Genomic DNA, 20,967 nt, shown 5'->3' on the forward strand with positions numbered 1-20,967 from the left:
TGCGTGGAATTTTGTGCGTCAGAATTGTCCACACACGATCGGAATTTCCGAGAACGGATTTTGTTGTCAGAAAATTTGAGAACCAGCTCTCAAATTTTTGTTGATGGAAATTCCGACAGCAAATGTCCGACGGAGAATACACACGGTCGGAATTTCCAACAAAAAGCTCCCATCGAACATTTTTTGTCAGAAATTCTGACCGTGTGTATGCGGCATTAGACTTCTATCAAGTTCCCTGCTGCCAGCTTTTGCATTCTGACAGCCAGCATCAGCAGCTATCAGAATGCCCAAACAGTGAATTCTGCCGATTTGCTGCAGTCACTATTCTTTCAATTTTCAGATAAGAGGATGGTGGCAAGGGTGGAGCCAACAGGACCATCTATGGCTTAAATTTTGCTCTGTGTATGGCCAGCTAATGGGTTTACATTATAAATTTACATCTACTTAATGATACTTTAAAAATCAGTTTGTTATGACATGACATGATGTCTCCATTTACCTGTGCAATGAACTGTATGATCTTCACAAAGATGTTGAGGGGCATGTCGCGAGGTACCACACCCCGAGAGCCTTTTGGGAAAAGAGTCCCCACAATATTCGTGAGACGGCTATTCAAAAAGAAAAGAAGAGATCATTATAAGGATTTTGTGTAAGATGCAACATATTTACCCAAGAAGAATACCTGAAATCTGCAGGTAAAGTTCACTGCTGCTAAAATAGTAAACAAAGCTCTTCTGTAAAGTGCCACAGCTGAGGATCTCATCCAAGCTGGAAGCTGCCACTGACTGACTCTTAGAGATGATGCTATCTTTGGGTCATAGCATACTGCTACAGCACCATACACAATCATGTACCTTCCCTGGAAGTGGAACTAGAACAGAGTCTAGAAAATTCAAGATGGTAGGTGTTCAGGAGCCTAAGCTGGGCCAGCTAACAACTATTCTTATTATTCTTTTTAAAAGAATACCACTTTGGAATTACATAACAAATGCAAGTTGAATGATAAGAGTGATAGGAGTGCTCAAACACAATCTAAATGTTGGATTAAATGAGTTTGAGGATGATTAGTAGAAATCTGTATAAAACTACCCTTGAAATCAACAACAGAAGTCAGATTTGGAAAATGTAAGTGTTTGCTTTTCCCACAGAAAGGGCCCAAACTGCATTGGAAAACCACAGCAGAACAGATGATTTGGTTGATGACATGCAACATTCACCACCAATTTCCATCTATGAAAAGTCTTATGCCGCGTACACACGGTCGTTTTTTGTGATGAGAAATTTTTTTTTTTTAAAAACGTCATTTAAAATGACAGTGTGTGGGGAAAACGTTGTTTTATGTCTTCTGAAAAACGAAAAAAAAAAATTCGAACATGCTTCAATTTTTTATGTCGTTTTTCAAAACAACGATTTTAAACCCGTGCATGCTCAGAAGCAAGTTATGACGCGAGCTTGAATGGAACAGAGTGCCGCCATACGTGCTGAACTTAACCGCGCTTTGCTAGAGCATTTTGAAAAAACGATGGTGTGTAGGCAACGTCGTTTTTTAAAATGAAGTTTGAAAAACGTCGTTTTTTTTCATCACAAAAAACTATCCGTGTGTACGCGGCATCAGGCTGCCTATAGACATTACAAGGTAGACATGTTAACCACCCTCAGAGATAAAAAAAAAATAATGGCTAAAAGGTGGCTAAAAGGTGGGCCCTCCCTTATGAATTGGGTTTCAGGAGTATGGGTCCTCAAAAGCAGATGCTAGTTTCCTTTACTTCAGGGAAGAAAACAGAAACTGGGACAGTAGAGCTGCACGTTTCTGGATAAAATGAGCATCACAATTTGTTTGCTTAGAATAAAGATCACGATTCTTGGCATAACATCTTCTTATAAAAAAAATTGGGCTAACTTTAGTGTTTATTTTTTTTCTTAATTCATTGAAGTGTATTTTTCCCCCAAAAAATTGCTTTTAAAAGACCGCTGCGCAAATACAGTGTGACATCAAATATTGCAAAGACCACCATTGTATCCTCTAGGGTCTCTGCTAATATATATATATATATATATATATATATATATATATATATATATATATATATATATATATATATATACACACACACACAGTAGGTGTTTGTGATATTGTGTTTTTAGCACGACAGCATCGCGCTGATTCTCGGCGACATGGTGCCGGAGATCTCGCACTCACTGGAATAGTGACAGCACATCCCAGCAAGCGCGTCATAGAAGCGACGGGAGATCCGACTTGGATTCCCGCCAATTCTACACGTGTGCGGCGTTTGTTATGAATCCTGAGGGGGAAGTCCCCGCCGGATTTTAAATAAAAATCCGGCATGGGTTACCCCCTCAGGAGCATACCGGGCCCTTAGGTCTGTTATGGGTTGTAAGGTGAGCCCCCCCTATGCCGAAAAAAAACGGCGTAGGGGATCCCCCTACAATCCATACCAGACCCGTATCCAAAGCACGCTACCCGGCCAGCCAGGAAGGGAGTGGGGACGAGCGAGTGCCCCCCCCTCCTGAGCCGTACCAGGCTGCATGCCCTCAACATGGGGGGGTTGGGTGCTCTGGGGCAGGGGGGCGCACTGCGGCCCCCCCACCTCAGAGCACCCTGTCCCCATGTTGATGAGGACAGGGCCCCTTCCCGACAACCCTGGCCGTTGGTTGTCGGGGTATGCGGGCGGGAGGCTTATCGGAATCTGGGAGCCCCCTTTAATAAGGGGGCCCCCAGATACCGGCCCCCCACCCTAAGTGAATGAGTATGGGGTACATCGTACCCCTACCCATTCACCTGCAAGAAAAGTGGTAAAAACACAAATAAACCACACAGGGTATTAAAATATTTTATTAGTCTGCTCCGGAGGCCCCCCCTGTCTTCTTTATTAGCTCTTTTACCAGGGGGAGCTTCTTCTTTGACGTCTTCGGGTGGGTGGGGGCTGCCGTCTGGTTCTCTTCCACCGCCGGGGGGGTCGCTTTTAAAAAAGCCCCCACCCCCCCGGCGGGTTTCCTCCGGCGTCTTCGGCAGGGGGGCTTCTTCTTCCGCTATCCCGACGTGTCTTCTCCGCTATCCGGGGGGTCGCCTTCTATGTTCGCCGCTCTCCGCTGTTGACTCGGCGCACCCCGGTTCTTCGTCTCGCTGTCCGGTGCCTTCTTCCGTGCTGTACATCTTCTTCTCCTTCCGTGCTGTGAGTTCTTCTTCCGTGCTGTGACGTCATGTTCTTCACTTCTCTTCTTCTCCCGATGTTGACACGCCGGCTCTTCTCGCTGAAATGACGGATGCGCGCCTTGCATCGGACCTATATAGGCCTCACAGTCCCAAGAAGGCACCGGACAGCGAGACGAAGAACCGGGGTGCGCCGAGTCAACAGCGGAGAGCGGCGAACATAGAAGGAGACCCCCCGGATAGCGGAGAAGACTCGTCGGGATAGCGGAAGAAGAAGCCCCCCCGCCGAAGACGCCGGAGGAAACCCGCCGGGGGGGTGGGGGCTTTTTTAAAAGCGACCCCCCCGGCGGTGGAAGAGAACCAGACGGCGGCCCCCACCCACCCGAAGACGTCAAAGAAGAAGCTCCCCCTGGTAAAAGAGCTAATAAAGAAGACAGGGGGGGCCTCCGGAGCAGACTAATAAAATATTTTAATACCCTGTGTGGTTTATTTGTGTTTTTACCACTTTTCTTGCAGGTGAATGGGTAGGGGTACGATGTACCCCATACTCATTCACTTAGGGTGGGGGGCCGGTATCTGGGGGCCCCCTTGTTAAAGGGGGCTCCCAGATTCCGATAAGCCTCCCGCCCGCATACCCCGACAACCAACGGCCAGGGTTGTCGGGAAGGGGCCCTGTCCTTATCAACATGGGGACAGGGTGCTCTGAGGTGGGGGGGGCCCCAGTGCGCCCCCCTGCCCCAGAGCACCCAACCCCCCCATGTTGAGGGCATGCAGCCTGGTACGGCTCAGGAGGGGGGGGGGGGCGCTCGCTCGTCCCCACTCCCTTCCTGGCTGGCCGGGTAGCGTGCTTTGGATACGGGTCTGGTATGGATTGTAGGGGGACCCCCTACGCCGGTTTTTTTCGGCGTAGGGGGGGCTCTCCTTACAACCCATAACAGACCTAAGGGCCCGGTATGCTCCTGAGGGGGGAACCCATGCCGGATTTTTATTTAAAATCCGGCGGGGACTTCCCCCTCAGGATTCATAACAAACGCCGCGCACGTGTAGAATTGGCGGGAATCCAAGTCGGATCTCCCGTCGCTTCTATGACGGCTCTGTCTCCATCGCGGCAAGCCAGCTCGGCGCTGGCTCCCGCGATGGGGCTCGTAGGTGCTCAATCTCGCCGAGAAAGAGAGCGAGATTGACACAATATCGGGTTCACCTACTGTATATATATGTGTTTGGGGGTTCCAAGTAATTTTATAGCAAGAAATATTGATTTTAACTTGCAAGCAAAAATGTTTTTCAGCCTCTAGAAAAAACAAAGTTTTTTTCAACTTCATCAATAAAACGATGTTGCCTACACACGATAGTGAAAAGAAAATGCTCTAGCAAAGCGCGGTGACGTACGACGGCACTATAAAAGGGGAAGTTCCATTCGGATGACGCCACCCTTGGGGCTGCTTTTACTGATTTTGTGTTAGTAAAAGACGATTCTCGCTTTTCTGTCTGTTACAGCGTGATGAATGTGCTTACTCCATTCCAAACTACCAGAATGGGCGCTCCTGTCTCATAACTTGCTTCTGAGCATGCGCAGGTTTTTAACGTCGTTAAAGCCCACACACGATCATTTTTTACAACCTGAAAAACGACATTGTTTTAAACGTCATTAAAAAATAGAGCATGTTCGAATTTTTTTTTTTTCGTTTTTCAGAACCCGAAAGATGCTGTGAAGCCCACACACGATTATTTTAAATGACATTTTTAAAAAACATAGTTTTTTACAAGCCAACAAAAATTATCGCGTGTATGCGGCATCAGAACAGGTTTAGTCTTTAAGCGGTTAAACTGCCCTCATTTACAGACCAAAGTTCATCCCTTTGATCTAAAAGAACCAAATGATACATTGTTTATTTTTATCTCAGTGCTGAGCATTGTTGTGATAAACTTGGCTGCCTTTTTTTTTTGTCAGCTGTGAGCAGAGAATGGCTCTGCCCTGAATCGTGAAAATGTTGGATTAAGATTGCGAGGGGGGGTTGAATCGAGATTGCAATTTTTTAATGATTAATCGTGCTGCTCTATGGGACAGATTTTTTATCCACACATTCAAAAAAGCAACTGGACTTGATCTTTAATGTTAAAGACATTTTATAGCTTATCCAAGCCACTTCAGTTCTGAACTAAAGAAGTGACTTGGATAAGTTATGAACTGTCTGCAACATGGCAGAACATGTCTAGTTGCATGAAAGCAACTGTACTACTAGATATCATGGCCTGGATAAATAAGAACCTTCACAGACATTTTCTAGCCTGCCTCTTCTGACATACCTATAGACATAAGATCATCACCTGATTCAGCCACAAATGGGCAGCGTTACTATCCTTCCTAGTGCTGTCTTAGTTTAGAAATTATACATTTTCCAAAACATGAATTTAAATAATATATAACATACAATGTTATAGAGAACCTATTTACACAAATATGCTAATCACACAAAATCAAATTTTTGCTTTATACTTTATCAGTCAGATTATGCAACATTTCTGTCAACTGTTTAGTTTGAGAGTCTGCCTGCCTTAACGGATAAGTTCACCTTTGAGAACATGTTACACCCATGTTTAGGGTACAACTTGTAACATTTATAGAATTTGCCTGCTCTCCCCCCGATCCCCCTCTCCCTGTGACAACGGTCCAGGGATCTTCCCCCCCTGTACCCACTGTCACTATTCAAAAAGAGCATGGCTGTAAGGGGCTCCACATACACGGCCATGTCATTCATACACAGAGTTCTGTAAATAAATGAACTACAAGTACCGGCAGTCTTTACAGCTGACGGCTTGTAGTTCTCATAGCACTCTAGATAGTTCATTGATCTTTCTGTCATTCAGTAAATGCTTGCCCATATCAGAGGTTCAGGCAGACAGCTACACAGACAGTCTGCAGGAACTTAGCATTGCACCTGCTATCTGCTGAACGTGGGTGCAATGGTTTACAGTAGGCATGCTCAATCTGTGGCCTGTGAAGCTGTCTGATGTGGCCTGGGACCTCAAACTTTTGGCAACCTGCAGAGCCCGTTTCGGGCACACACCCCTCTTCTGAAGGTTTGCCAGTCCTTCATAATCCCAGTGGCTGTCATACACAAGCTGCTTTTGCGGTTGGCTTCTTGCTCTTCTCTTTTTTTCCCTAACACACAGACACGGAGAAAGGAGCCTTTAGGCGAGTGGATTACATCTAGTGCATGCTGGTCTGTTTTTTGTTTAGATTGTCCACAGTCCTTGTTTGGCAATTCAAGGGATGGCTGCAAAGACCCCGATATAGTGAAGGCTGCAACATTGGTTTGGAGCTTTTTTGGTTGGTCACACCTCAGAGCAAGAGTGGGTATAATGATAACCTAGTTAATGTGTGATTTTTGTGATTAAACAGTGGGTAGACATCCAACGGGGATCAGTCTCATGGAAGAAGATGTTGTTTAAATCTTCATTATGCTATTCAAAATAAAATAAAATAGCAATTTTGAACCATTTCATTGTGGCCCGCGATCGGTTACCAAATCACTTAAAGCGGAACTTCAGTAATTTTGTAAAATCTGCCAGTAAATACCTTATACAGCCCACTTCCTGTTTGTCTGGTAAAAAGCCTAGGCTTATGATATCATGCACCGCTCTCTCTCTCTCATTCTCGTGAAAGTTTGCCAGAAGGGGAGGGGGGTGAGTTATAAGAGAGCCAATGAGCACTGCAGAGCTGGAGGTGTGCCTCTGTGTAAATCCAGGAAGTGAACAGGAAGCAGCTTCAGCTGCCCACAGTTAAAATGGATGCAGCCAGTGGAGGGAGATTTCTGCAGCATATTTACATAGATTCACAGTATATATAAAATAATATGCAAAGTGGTTGGAGGGAAGCTTCATGATGGCAAATATGTTTTTATTACAAATTATGTGAGCAGGCTGCAGTTTCTCTTTAAGTGGCCTTCAAAAGGTTAAGCACTCCTGCTTTACTGGCTCCTACAAAAAATTATAAATTCACTTTTTTTAACTCTAAAAAATTTGCATTTATTATTATTATTTTTTAAGGGTGAACTTATCCCTTAAAGTGGAGTTCCACCCATAAATATAACATTACATCAGTAGTTTTAAAAAAATGTCATTAGTCCTTTACGAATTTTTTTTTTTTTTTTAGATGCCTTCAAAGTGTTGTTGCTAGGCAGAATAGTTAATCTTCCCACTTCCTGCACCTAGGTGCTTAATGCTTCCTAACCTACACCGCACAGACTCCTGGGAATGTAGTGGGTGTAACTTTCCAGGAGTCTGTGCATTCCCCAGTCTCAAAGAATCATGTGACTTGGACAGCACAGGTGCTGAAACCTGATCTGACACTGCTTGTGCAGCACTGAGCATGTGCGAGATTTGCAAGGCTGAAATCCAGGAAGTCATACAGTCTGGCTTCATGATGCACACACTTAAGATGGCCCCAGTCAATTTCTATTTTATAAAGTGTCTAAATGCTGTAACAAAACGGACCTTAGTTTACAGACTAACATTACTAGAATACATTAAGCTTGTGTATTACAGGGGTATTTATATTTAAAAAGTGAAATTGTGGCTGGAACTCCGCTTTAATATACAGAGAATGGGCAATCTCATTTATTAGACAGTCAAAATTTGACAGACATTTGATGGTGTGCTTTAACACAGCAATTTTAATTGACCTTTTCACATACTCCTAAACCTGTAACATTGTTTTTATTAAACATTAATTCACTTAGAACTACAGTCAACAAATCAGAAATATGCTCAGGCAGAGAAATTAATTGGCCAACAATGCCACAAGGCACCCCCTATTCATGACCAACCTCTGAGTAGCTGTGTTGCTTTCACATTTAATTCGAATCATATACACCCACAGTAGTCTGTATAAGGATTCCAGTGCAACTCTGGCCATTTTGGGATCTTTATTCTGCAACAGGAAGAAAAAAAAAACATGACAGTTACATTCCATCACTACTGCCAGGCAGTCAATAATATACAACACACGTATTCTTGAACCAATGTGCAGTGTCTGCTGAATTAACTTTTCATTTGGAGAGGTGTGTCAGATTCTTCTTCACACTGGGGTGACAGTTGATGAAATAACACATGACTCATTCCATTCCATGCTTTGCAAGTCATCCAGCTACTGCAGACAGGTTGTAAATACACAATACACAAAAATTGGAATATGGTGGCAATATCAGTATACTCATCAGTATAAATCATTTATAGTCCTCATCTTCAGCTAAAACGAAATAGATTACAATTACAGGTGTGGACTATTATGAAGCGTATGAAAGCCAAAGCTACCACCCATAGTAACAACTTGGTTATGATGAAAACTTTTCCCTGAGATGATACTATCAAGTCCTACGAATTACATGAAAACTCCTTTATATTGTGCACTGATGTATTAGTAAACTACAAAAAAACAGATCCTATTCAAATATCATACTCGCTACTCTTAAAAGCTAAGAGTAGATATCCAATTGGTGTTCCAATTTCATAACCAATGAGTCAAAGGATATAAAGAACATCCAGGTTAAAACATGACTGAGATTTTTACACACACACTGATGTGGTTATTCCTCTGTTCGCTTCTATCCTCTTCTCAATTGATTGCAACAATGCTAAATAATAGACATGTGCACACTGAAATATTTAGTTTCGGAATTTCATTTTTGTCTGAAAAATACATTTATTTAGTTACTCCCGAAATTAGTTTTTATTTATTTCGTTTCGTAAAAAATGCATTAGTCCAAAAATCCAAATTAATTAAGGTCGAATCTGTTATTGAGGGCTTATGGTGTCTGTTGAATGTTCTAAGAAGATTTGACGGAGCAGCTAAACTGTACGATGCCGCAATCGTACATTTCCGGTCGAATGTTCCGCCCACAAGCTATAGAAGAATTCTAATGTTGTATGACTAGTAATAATTATATTTATAAATTATTATTACTAGTCAACCAACATTAGAATTCTTCTATAGCCTATGGGCCGAGCATTTGACCGGAAATGTATGATTGCAGCGTCGTACAGTTTAGCTGCTTGTCGAATCTTCTTAGAACTTTCGACAGACACCATAAGTCTTCAATGACAGATTTGACATTTGTATGTTTTTCGCTGCTTCGTTGAATCTTCGTCGTTCATGTCGAATGGTCTATCCCAACACTGTCTCTATAATGTCGAATCTTTTCTCTCTACGTAGAATAATCTTGGACTAATAGAGTTAAGGTTAGGCACATTCGACCACAGGTTCAATATACATAGATTTCTATTGTCACCATCATGTCGAATCTTCTATCTGTATCGAACTGTTGTAGCAACGAAAAAGAAAATAAAGCATTTTTTTAAGTCAACTCTTTCGGATTGCAGATTATGCGTGTTCATTTTCGTTTGTTAAAACGATATCGAAAATACTTGAAATTTTGACGAAAACGAATGCACGTCTACTAAATAACAGGGGTCTCCAAACTTAAAGGGGGGGGGGCACACTGTAGCCAGAAGGTGAAGACTATGCCCCATCATTGGTTTTACTGGGAAGAATTGTGCCCCATTGTTGGTATCAGTGGGAGAAACAGCGTCCCATTGTTAGTATCGGTGGGAAGAATAGTGCCCCACCAATGGTGTTAATGGGAGGAATGGTGGCCCATCATTGGTGTCAGCAGAAGGAACAGTGCCCCATCATTGGTATCAGTGGGAGAACTAGTGACTCCCTATTAATGGTGTTAGTGGAAGAAATGGTGGCCCATTACTGGTGTCATTACGAGAAAAAGGTCCGGATACAGGCAAGCAAAGGCCACATCTGGCCCTTGGGCTACAGTTTGGAGACCACTGCTCTCCTATATAACAATGCCATTTTAAGTAGTGCAATTAGTAAAATACAGAGTAACCAATCAGACTACATCAGAAATGTAATTTGGCTTACTGATTTTCTCAAAGTCTGCACTAAGATAAAAGTCAGATTTTGGGCATCCCCTGCAACAAAAGTGTTGTTTTTGGTGAGATACTCCTAAAGAGAAATCAAGTTTAAAGGAATGCAGACTCTTCCTTTTTTCGTATTAGAAGCCTGTGATAATTAAGCAGGTGATAATTATAAAAGCACTCCCCCCACAGATTCAATTTGCACATGGACACAAACAACTATTTCTTTAATATAACAAAAGGTATCGCTAATAAAGTTTGTTAAAATCCCTGCAATGTACACAGATCAAGATGTTATTTTTCTCAAAAAAAAAAAAAAAAAAATTTAATGCCTGCATTCTCTCAGAGAGATCTGGTTTGCACAAAAGGCAAGGGATTTAAACATGAACAGTATCAAACACTTTGATGATTTCTAAATGGTACCCAAATATCACTGCACATTGCTACACTTTGAAATCTAGAAGAAAGAAAAGTGTGTATGTTCAAAGAGCAATGATCCTGTATCCATCTGGCTTCTATGGGCATCACACACACTCATTTTTTTTTTGTTTTCACATAAAAGCTATTTAACACAAATAATCTTTCATCACACCTACATTAACTATTCACATTGCATAAAACAATCTACGTTTTAAGCATTCAGCAAAGACATTATTATCTCTTCAATCACCAAAACATATGAAATGTGACGGAAGGTACAGATGACATGTTTACCTTAAGGTTAGATAAGCAGTTGTTGAGAAAAATATGCCATCGGTTCAGAAAGAATGGTTTTTGGCTGACGCACAGCAGACATGTCACCAAGGGATACAACGCCTAAAAGAGTCAAAAGATAAGGAGCTGATTTCCATGAATAACATGCAAGACACAGTTATGCTTTAATTTTTGCAGATGCATTATCTAATCACGCACCAAACATGTAGTAGATGGTTTGACTTCTAGATGTAGTGCATAGAGTAATATTGGTTGAACTGGATGAACTTTTGACTTTTTTCAACCAGAATAATATGTAACTATGCAAGATAAAGGCTAATCTCCTAAATGTGATGACCAGCTGCATTGGCTGAATGTTATTGTTTTTGGGTGAATTAGGATACTCTAATGCTCCTAAACATGAGAGGGACAGGTCTATAAACCGTTATTAGGTTCATGAACACATGAATTTGTGACACAAATGGCTCAGTAAGACTAGCAATGGCAGGAAACCTACAGATGCAATTCACAGTTTAAAATCTCTAGATGCATTTCAGTTAAAAAAAACTCCATTCATCCCCAAGATATATAGACACGGTCCATTCATCCCCAAGATATATGGATAAGCCCCATTCATCCCCAAGATATATGGACAAGCTCCATTCATCCCCAAGATATATGGAGAAGCCCTGTTCATTCCCAAGATATATGGACAAGCTCCAGTCATCCCCAAGATATATGGACACGCTCCATTCATCCCCAAGATATATGGACAAGCTCCATTCATCCCCAAAATATATGGATAAGCTCCATTCATCCCCAAGATATATGAATAAGCTCAAATCATCCCCAAGATATAAGGATAAGCTCAGTTCATCCCCAAGATATATGGATAAGCTCAAATCATCCCCAAGATATAAGGACAAGCTGTATTCATCGCCAAGATATATGGACAAGCTCAAATCATCCCCAAGATAAAAGGACAAGCTGTATTCATCGCCAAGATATATGGACAAGCTCAAATCATCCCCAAGATAAAAGGACAAGCTGTATTCATCGCCAAGATATATGGACAAGCTCCATTAATCACCAAGATATATGGAAAAGCTCCATTCATTCCCAAGATATATGGACAAGCTCTGTTCATCCCTAAGATATACACACAGTTACAAATAACACCATTAAAGTGAAACGGTCACAACAGCAAGTATAAGGTGCTGACTTCTACAGGTCAGACACCCGAATGCCTAGCCATTCTGATTAGGCAAAGCTTTTGCACTGCTTGGTAGTGAGAAAGGTTATCAGCTCCATCCAACACACACTCTAATTTGGCCACCGGAGAACAATAAGCAAACAGGAATGTATGGAGGGGTAGTAAAGGAGCAGACAGAATCTGACACTACCAGAAGTACAAAGACTTTGCCTGATTGGAAAGGATCTGCATTATGCCACAGCAGAGGCACTAATAATCTGCTGCACTTTATACTTGCCAGCAGCCTTTTTTTTATTTTTAGCAGAAAATGACGGGACTGTGCATTGCATTGCCTGTTAATGTGCTCACCTGCAGTCAATTTTTATAACAACTTTGTTTATCAAGGTGATGAAAGGAGTCTGTCAACCACTGTTTTTGGGGTTGTGACCGTTGTGGGGATGTTTTACATATTTGGTGGAATTCGTAAAGATGCCAAATTCGCCTTGCTACATTTCCCTACACCGGGCCTATATACACACCAGCAAAAGTTGACATCTTATCTATTTTTGTCAATCAAGAGAACTATTGCACAGGCCTGGAAATAACCAATGGTTCATTTTTTAAGGGTGTTAGAGACCCCATGACTGTTATAATGCTTAATGAACAAATGTCCAGTATGCTTAAAGACTCTCATGCCAAGTTTCTTAAAATTTGGAAACTTTGTCATGTATATGTTTCCCACCCACTTCCTCCAGCTAGTGTTGGGTGCCTCTGACCACCTCCCCTGACGATCTTGAGTCCATGTCCCCTTTGACCCTCCCTTTTCCCCTCCTACTTATTCTTCTCTACAGGGTTTCCCAGCTGCAGTTCAACTGTTTGGGCGCATACGTCATACTGCACTATTGTTTAGAACGTTGCCTGTTCAGGTTCGATGTTGTTGTCCATGTGGATTCTACCTGGACTTCCTTACTCATTTGTTTATATTTTTAGCACTATATAAGGCTTTGTACTTACCGCTATTGTCAATTTAAGCCCCTGCATGGGTAGATTTGATACTCCTATTGTTTTTTCTTTATTGAATAAACATTGAACCAGAAAGGCGTTTGTCAAGCACATGATTGCTGTTTAAGGTAATAAACTACATTTTACTAGAATTCTGACATACAGATGTTTTTCTTGCTAAGGGATGTGAAGAAAATAAAAGTGAAGGTGTGACCCACGGCAACCACCCATTTGTAAGATTTTCCTCTTTCCAGATTATTTTTAAAAATTAGGCTGTTTGCAAGAAAAATATGCACACTTATTGAACTTATCAAATATTATTTTTTGGAGGGGCAGGGATTATGGAAAAACTGCAAAACACAACTCACCAGTGAGTGTTTCTTCCTGGAAGACAGCTCAAGAGTTGTGTCATAAAGACTCTCCACAAAATTTCTAAGACAAGGGACATTAACTTCATTTTTCACAGCCTGCAAACAGATTAAGAGATCATTGAGCTTCAACAGGCCTCATCCCAACACAGTATTTAACAAGTCATTTAAATGTGACTTACAGCGGCTACAGGTACAAGGATTTCCACAAACAGGCCGGCCAAAGCATGCTTGATATCCTTGTCTTTTACTTCTAGGAAATAATGTGCACATTCCTAAAACAGACATAAAACATGTATATGAATAATAAGGACATAAAAAGAGAGAAGAATGCAGCTAATGCACACGCTCAACACGCACAGTGCTTTTAAAGTACATTAAAAAAATACAATCGTTACACTATTTTCCTAGTTAAAGAGAAACTGTCATGAGAAAATAATGGAAACTGGAAATGTTGGTTCCCTGGCTTTCATATTGGTGCTTTGGCTTCCATGCTGCCTAATTCACACTTTTCTGACACTTGTTTACAGCATTCTTGTTCCCAGCCTCTGACAAAAAGTACCAAAAATCAGACATAGCCAAGCTTCTAGCATTTTCAGAAGAGGACCAGCTCCCATAATTCTCTCATGTCAGAGTCACTTTGACAATACCGTCTCCCTACAGATGTGGTCCAAACTCTCTTCAAAAGTGAAACTATAATGTGTGGACATGTATTGTGACTCATCCATCATAACTGATGGTACCCTCACCAAAGATGTACAGGGAGATTCTCATCAATCATTGGGAAGGTGTCTAATTGGTCCCAGTTCATTCTGCAGCATGAAAATAATAAATACATGGCAAAACCATTTATCTGCAGCAAAAAGAAGGAATTGTATAACAGATGGTAAGGCCCCTACAGAAGCCTGATCTCTTCTAATCAGTATGGGAATATGAATGCAGGCACAGAAGGAAGTAAAACATTTAAAATATGTAGTGAAACTGTGACAAGTTCTGTAGAAAATGTGGGACAATCTACCATACGACTACCTTAAAAAATTGGATGCAAGTGAATTCAGGGTGTGTTAAAGGGAATATGTTGCCAAATCAAACAATGTCATTTACGTTTTTCAGAAATTCTGAAGGTTTACGTTTTTTGAAAGCTTCCGGATTAAAATATGATTTTTGCACTCGTAAAATTATTTTCCTGGAGTCCATTGAGGAGAAAAAAAATTAATTATCCTTCGGGTTATACTGCCACCTGCTGGAGGTAGGACACAGGTCAAGAAAAAACGTAAATTGGCCTAGCCCTTCCAACTACCAATATTCCACAGATTTAAAGCAAAGCAGTACCGAGAGCATAATTCTAAACAGAGGGGCAGATCCACATAGAATTAGATCCGCGCAGCGTATCAGAGATACGCTACGCCGCCGTAACTTACCTGGCGGATCTTCGAATCCTCAAAGAAGTTACGCGATATTAGAATAATGCAAAACATCCACCTGGTAGAGCACTGAGATTGAGTCAACAGAAGATCAGGTGGCAGCCTTGCAAATTCGTGAAACAGTTTCTCGAAGCCAAAAATCCCAGGAAGCACTTGCAGATCTTGTTTAGTGTGCCTCAACAAGAAAGGGTAGAACCAGATCCTTGAAACCATCAGATTGAATGGTGAGCTGTCTGAGCCACCTAGATATAATGGAAGGAGAAGCAAGTGGGGCCTTTTGGGATTCAGCCTGGATGACATAAAGGGACTCTCTCCTCCTAAAGGAAGCAGTGGCTAATGCCGCATACACACCATCACTTTATGTGATGAAAAAAAACTACATTTTCTGTGAAGTAAAAAACTACGTTTTTGAAACTTCAATTTTCAAAGACGAAGTTGCCTACACACCATAATTTTTCTCACAATGTTCTAGCAAAGCGAGGTTACGTTCCACCACGTTTTTCCATTGAAGCTCGCTTCATAAGTAGCTTCTGGGCATGCGCGGATGAAAAAACTTTGTTTTAAACAACGTTTTTGCTATACACGGTCAATTTCTGTGAAGTAAAAGTTGACGTTTTAAAAAACGACACATAAAATTGAAGCATGCTTCAATTTTTTTTGGTCGTTTTTTAGAAGACATAAAACAACGTTTTCCCCCACACACGGTCAATTAAAGTGACGTTTTTAAAAACTTCATTTTTTTTCATCACATAAAACGACCGTGTGTACGCGGCATAAGAGATGGGAGACTCTTTTAAAACCCAAACCACATCAAAACAATATAAGGAATTTCCTTTAAATGAACTGGACCCGGACAGAGGGACAGAGAAACAATGTCCGAGCTGAGGTGAAAGGCAGAAACCATTCTAAGCAAGAAGGAAGTCCTGGGCTTCAACACCACTTTGTCCCTATGCAAAACTAGAAAAGGCCACCAGTTCAAACACTCACCTTATGGTCAGCGAGGGATGTCTCTAATAGTTTCTGAAGTGCAAAAAGGCCTAGATTTAGGTACTACAGAGTCACAGGGGAACAAACAGAGGGAGTTAGATTGGAGGCCCTCTGTACAAAGATCTCAATTAAGGAGCGAAAGGCCAATTGTCTACGGAAAAGGACAAAGGACAGAAACCTGGCCCTTGATAGTTCCTAGAGCCTATCACAGATCCACAGCCAACTTCATGAACTAGCGTATACCTCCTATGGAGGAACCCCTGGGGTGGAAGCCCTTGAGATATCATATGAAGTATGCCTTTCATGACTGATGACAGGCCTTGCTTGCAGTAGAATTTTTTTGCTGGTATTTTTACTAGTAAAAGAGGAATCTCTGTTGCTCAGAACCTTGGCTTCAACACAATCACGCTGTTAGGCTCCATGCACACTAGCAGTTTTTTTAAACTGGATAAAAAACCACTAGTAATAGCTTTTTGTCATAGCGTTTTAGGAGCGTTTAAGAGTATAAGCATTTTATTGGCATTTTTGCAGTATAAGGGGGGGGGGGAAAGCTCAAAAACTATTAGTAGCGTTTAGCGGCGTTTAGCAGTGTTAAGGTGCATTTCTTCTGGAAAAATGCTCCAAGAAACTCTACAAAAACAATTGTTTTTATGCTCCTAGACGCTGAAGCTCAAAAAACACTAATAGCCTAAAGTAGTGTGCATGGACACATAGGATAACACTCTTTAGCTTTTAAGAGCAGAAAAAGAAATGCTAATAGCAACTTCTAGGAGCTCGAAAAAAGCTAGCGTGCATGGTGGAGCTTTAAAACTAGGACCTCACAAGCAGTATGGCAAATCAGTCCTTGGGACACACAATCATGACAATCTGGCAGTGCCAACAGAGCATCTGAAAGGAGCCTTACCAGGTAAGCATACCACCCAGTCCAGATCAATGAGGATTATCAGCATTCCCTCCATCTACTTGTCTCAGGCTACCTTAACCCCAAAGACTCTCAGAGTCAAAGCCAATGGCAATTGTTACCTCAATAGGAGTTTGATTAAGTATCCTTATGCAAGAAGGAGGCCATGAAAAAGTAGCAGGGCTAGTACTGGAGCAGCACCTAGAGGAGGGACACAAACTGGTAGTGTAGGACAGTGTTTCTCAATCCTGTCCTCAAGTACCCCCAACAGGCCATGTTTTGGGAATTTCTCCTAAATAAAATAGCTGTAAAAAAAAGCCATGGACTCTGAAATAAAACACCTGTGCAAGATAAAGGTAAACCTGCAAACATGGCCTGTTGGGGGTACTTGAGGTCAGGGTTGAGGACCACTGGTGTAGGGGACCCAAAGAAAAGTGCAGAAATCTCTCATGTGCTGGAAAGATAAGGACATGAAACGGAGGGGATCTCTAATAAGCCAGAAAGTCTCATTGATAAAGGAAGGCAATAACTGATGTAGTAATATTCATTCATAATTTCCCAACCTGAGAGAGGACATTCAGAGCTTTGAGATCAAGAATGGGGCAAATGCCTTCTTGGGGCTTGGGACCAGCTTGAAGTAAAACCCCTGAAAACATTCTACTACAGGATTTAAGGCAAATTCTATAAACATCTATCAATGTGCATTAGAAGCTGCAACAACTCACATACATCCCTGGCCAGAGACTACCATTTCCAGGCTTGACAATATCTAGCATCATCTATCCCTTTTCTCCCCAGCTTGATTGTCCCAGGCCCTTCTTGTTTTTTAACTGGATTCAGCATTATGTGCAGGTGTTAAGACAGATTCCTGTTTTCAGGATGCCATGTACCATACCGCCAAGCTCCTCCCATCTGCATGCATTGAATAGAGAGGCAAAGAGACATAGTGATAAAATCATTGGGTCTAAAGTAAGGTATGCAATGAAGCTGGAAAGCTGTCATTTCATCATTTTTTTAGCATGTTGATGAAAAGGAGGAACCAGAGAAAAGCAGAATAGATTTCAACCAAGGTAATCTGATTCCTTACCTTGAGTTACAAATGGCCAGCAAAATAATGTTTTATGTTCTATCATGTATGAAACATTCCTGCATAGACCCATTCTGTACCATGGAAAATAAGTCTTCAGTGTCACCCTCTGTACTCTGTCACAGGCGATAAGAAAGCATACCTGCATAAACTGGAGGGAGGCTTCAAAGTCCTCCACAGGATACATCTTAATGCGGAAAAATTTCATTCCCATTATAAGACTGATGATGCTTTGAACCACATACGGGTTCTGTTCTTTGTGCCTCAGCTCTTTCAACTCAGCCATAAATTTCTTCTTCACGGAAGGAAACCTGACAAATTAGAGATGACATCAAATAAATGATATGAAATGACTTTCATTCCAGAAATGAACAATTCTCTATAAAGCTCATTCATGTGATTTACTGGTGTAACCAAACACCCTGAAGCCCTGCCAGCCAAGGCAACGGCTCTGCTAGATAAAAGAAACACCATCCTATTTTGAGTTCAAACGACACTCTTTATACCTTATGTTTAAGTTTCATTAATGGTAAAGTTAAGCAATCCTGTAGAATGGTACTGCTGCCAGTCCTTATTGCACTGAAAAACCTTAGACCAGACACTGAATGCTTAAGGGCCTCGCAAAGATTTTCCAATCCATTACTCAATTAATACACTACCACTACAGGGCAGATGGTGACATCTAAGGTCACAAATAAAAAAACTTTAAACATGAGAAGCCTCCTTTAAGTTACTTAGAGGCTGGCCTCAAAAATATTAACGTTTGCACTAAAATACAGTCAGGCTCACTGTGTCTTGACCAAAATATGAACATACTGTAGAGTTGTATACACAAGCTTGGGTAGCTAACAGCAAATGTATGCAACTTCAGCAAGCAACACACCTTATATATTTCTGCAAATGTCAATGCAAAAGTATAAAATTGACAGACTTGAAAATATAAAAACCACAAAATATGGCATATCTGGGCAACCTGCAAGTCAACACTTAGTAAGAAGGTCACAATGTCATTTTGGTTGAGAGCACAAGCAACTGACTATTCTCATTCATGGAATGCCTTGGATGTACCCATTTTGCAAAACCGTTAAATTGACTTTAGTTTAGTTCCGCTTTAATTAGTGTCTTTTATAATTGCGAGAAGTTCAGCATTTAGATAGCTCCACGCAAAACTATATTTAATGTTTCTTATAGAGGTACTCAACTCAAAACATTTTTTAATTAAAAGAGAAGTATGGGTTTATGTTCTTTTCCTGATTTATACTTACCTAGGTGGATGCAGCATCACTCCGATGCTGCATCTGTCCCCCAGTGTCTCTACACTGAGAACCAAGCGATCAAACGTCACGATCGCTCGGTTCTGACAGTTCCCCGAGCAGAGAGCAATCAGCAGCTCTCCACCCTGCTCCTCCTTGCTCACTGGAGCACTGTGCTGTGGAGGGAGGGGAGCGGGCGGCTCAGACTCTCAATGGCTCGCTGAGAGGCTAGCACCTGGCAGACCCAGACTTTCAATTGTCAGGATGACGCGGTGCCTGGACTGACTTGTGTGACATCAGCAAAGAGCGGACTTCAGCCTGCTTTCTGCTGAAAACGGGTCACAGGAGAGCACTCTTGTGATCCATAGGAGAAGTACAACAAAACGAGCTTAGGCTATACTTCTCCTTTAATGCATTCCTGCATTTAGGTAAGAAACTCCCCACTACTTGTACATCTTTAAAAAGGATAATGGTAGAACATTCAGTGATAATATTCACAAGGGTACACTTACTTTGACTGTGCTAATACTCCTATAACTTCCGCATATAGATCAGCCACTATATGCATATTACCAGTGTTTGGACCTAGATAGCTAGAAACAAGAAGAAAAAAAATTATGAGCAATACAATAGTATAATAGGAAAAAAATAAGAATTCTGTAGTCAATTCTGAATCATATTACCCTTCCTTGTATTTAAAGTGCTTAAAAGCCAATGTAATTACATCATGAACCAAGCTGTCAATTACTGGATGCAAGGGAATCTAGAAATACAAAAGAATATAGTTGGAATTGGCAGTAAAACAAGTTTGTCATAAAAGATAATAGGCAGTTAAGATCTATAAACAAACCAATTTTAACTTAAAACTGTATTCCTTACATTGCTTCCCTTTGCTAGATAAAATAAATCACTCTCCTTTATAACATATTTTAAGATCCTCAACATTTGTTTGTTTAATAATATCCAATTTTTCCATAAACTTCCTAGTTTTACATGTAATAGTGGTGTGTATAACAACATATGTGTTATCTCTCTGCTTGTGGCACTGTAGATTAATGGGTAGTAGCTTCTACTTGGATGTAAACCCCATTCATAAAATCTGACCTGGGCCCATACAGTAAGGGAAAAAAGGATTTGATCACCTGTTGATTTTGTATGTTTGCCCACTGACAAAGAAATGATCAGTCTATAATTTTAATGGCAGGTTTATTTTAACAGTGAGAGACAGAACAACAAAAGTATCCCGAAAAACGCATTTCAAAAAAGTTACAAATTGATTTGCATTTCAATGAGTGAAATAAGTATTTGATCCCCTATCAATCAGCAAGATTTCTGGCTCCCAGCTGAGAGATGAGATTAGGAGCACTCTCTTAAAGGGAGTGCTCCTAATCTCTGCTTGTTACCTGTATAAAAGACACCTGTCCACAGAAACAATCAATCATATTCCAATCTCTCCACCATGGACAAGACCAAAGAGCTGTGCAAGGATGTCAGGGACAAGATTGTAGACTTACACAAAGCTAGAATGGGCTACAAGATCATTGCTAAACAGCTTGGGGGGGGGGGGGGGTGACAACAGTTGGTGCGATTATTAGCAAATGGAAAAAACACAAAATAACTGTCACTCACCATCGGTCTGAGGCTCCATGCAAGATCTCACCTCCTGGAGTTTCAATAATTATGAGAGTGGTGAAGAATCAGCCCAGAACTACACGGGAGATTCCTGTCAATGATCTTATGGCAGCTGTGACCATAGTCACCAGGAAAACAATTGGTAACACAATACGCTGTGAAGGAATGAAATCCTGCAGCGCACATGCAAGGTCCCCCTGCTCAAGAAAGCACATGTACAGGCCCATCTGAAATTTGCTAATGAATATCTGAATGACTCAGAGGAGAACTGGGTGAAAGTGTTGTGGTCAGCTGAGACCAAAATCAAGCTCTTTGGCATCAACTCA

At 41.3% G+C, this 20,967-nt stretch overlaps 1 protein-coding gene across 9 annotated transcripts in view; it reads right to left on the reverse strand.

The window, feature by feature from the left end:
• FRY (FRY microtubule binding protein) overlaps positions 1-20,967 on the reverse strand; it is a 362,513-nt gene that overhangs the window by 154,626 nt on the left and 186,920 nt on the right. For all 9 annotated transcript variants that reach the window (XM_040340443.1, XM_040340444.1, XM_040340446.1 and 6 more), the window contains 8 exons: positions 19,693-19,772; positions 19,522-19,602; positions 17,899-18,067; positions 13,540-13,632; positions 13,358-13,456; positions 10,817-10,918; positions 8,002-8,105; positions 500-608 (listed from right to left, as the gene is read on the reverse strand). In XM_040340443.1, coding sequence (XP_040196377.1) covers positions 500-608; positions 8,002-8,105; positions 10,817-10,918; positions 13,358-13,456; positions 13,540-13,632; positions 17,899-18,067; positions 19,522-19,602; positions 19,693-19,772 — 837 coding nt within the window. The remainder of the gene's footprint in view (positions 1-499; positions 609-8,001; positions 8,106-10,816; positions 10,919-13,357; positions 13,457-13,539; positions 13,633-17,898; positions 18,068-19,521; positions 19,603-19,692; positions 19,773-20,967) is intronic.

This window comes from Rana temporaria, chromosome 2, assembly GCF_905171775.1.
Source record: "Rana temporaria chromosome 2, aRanTem1.1, whole genome shotgun sequence".
In the NCBI taxonomy this organism is placed as follows: Eukaryota; Metazoa; Chordata; class Amphibia; order Anura; family Ranidae; genus Rana; species Rana temporaria.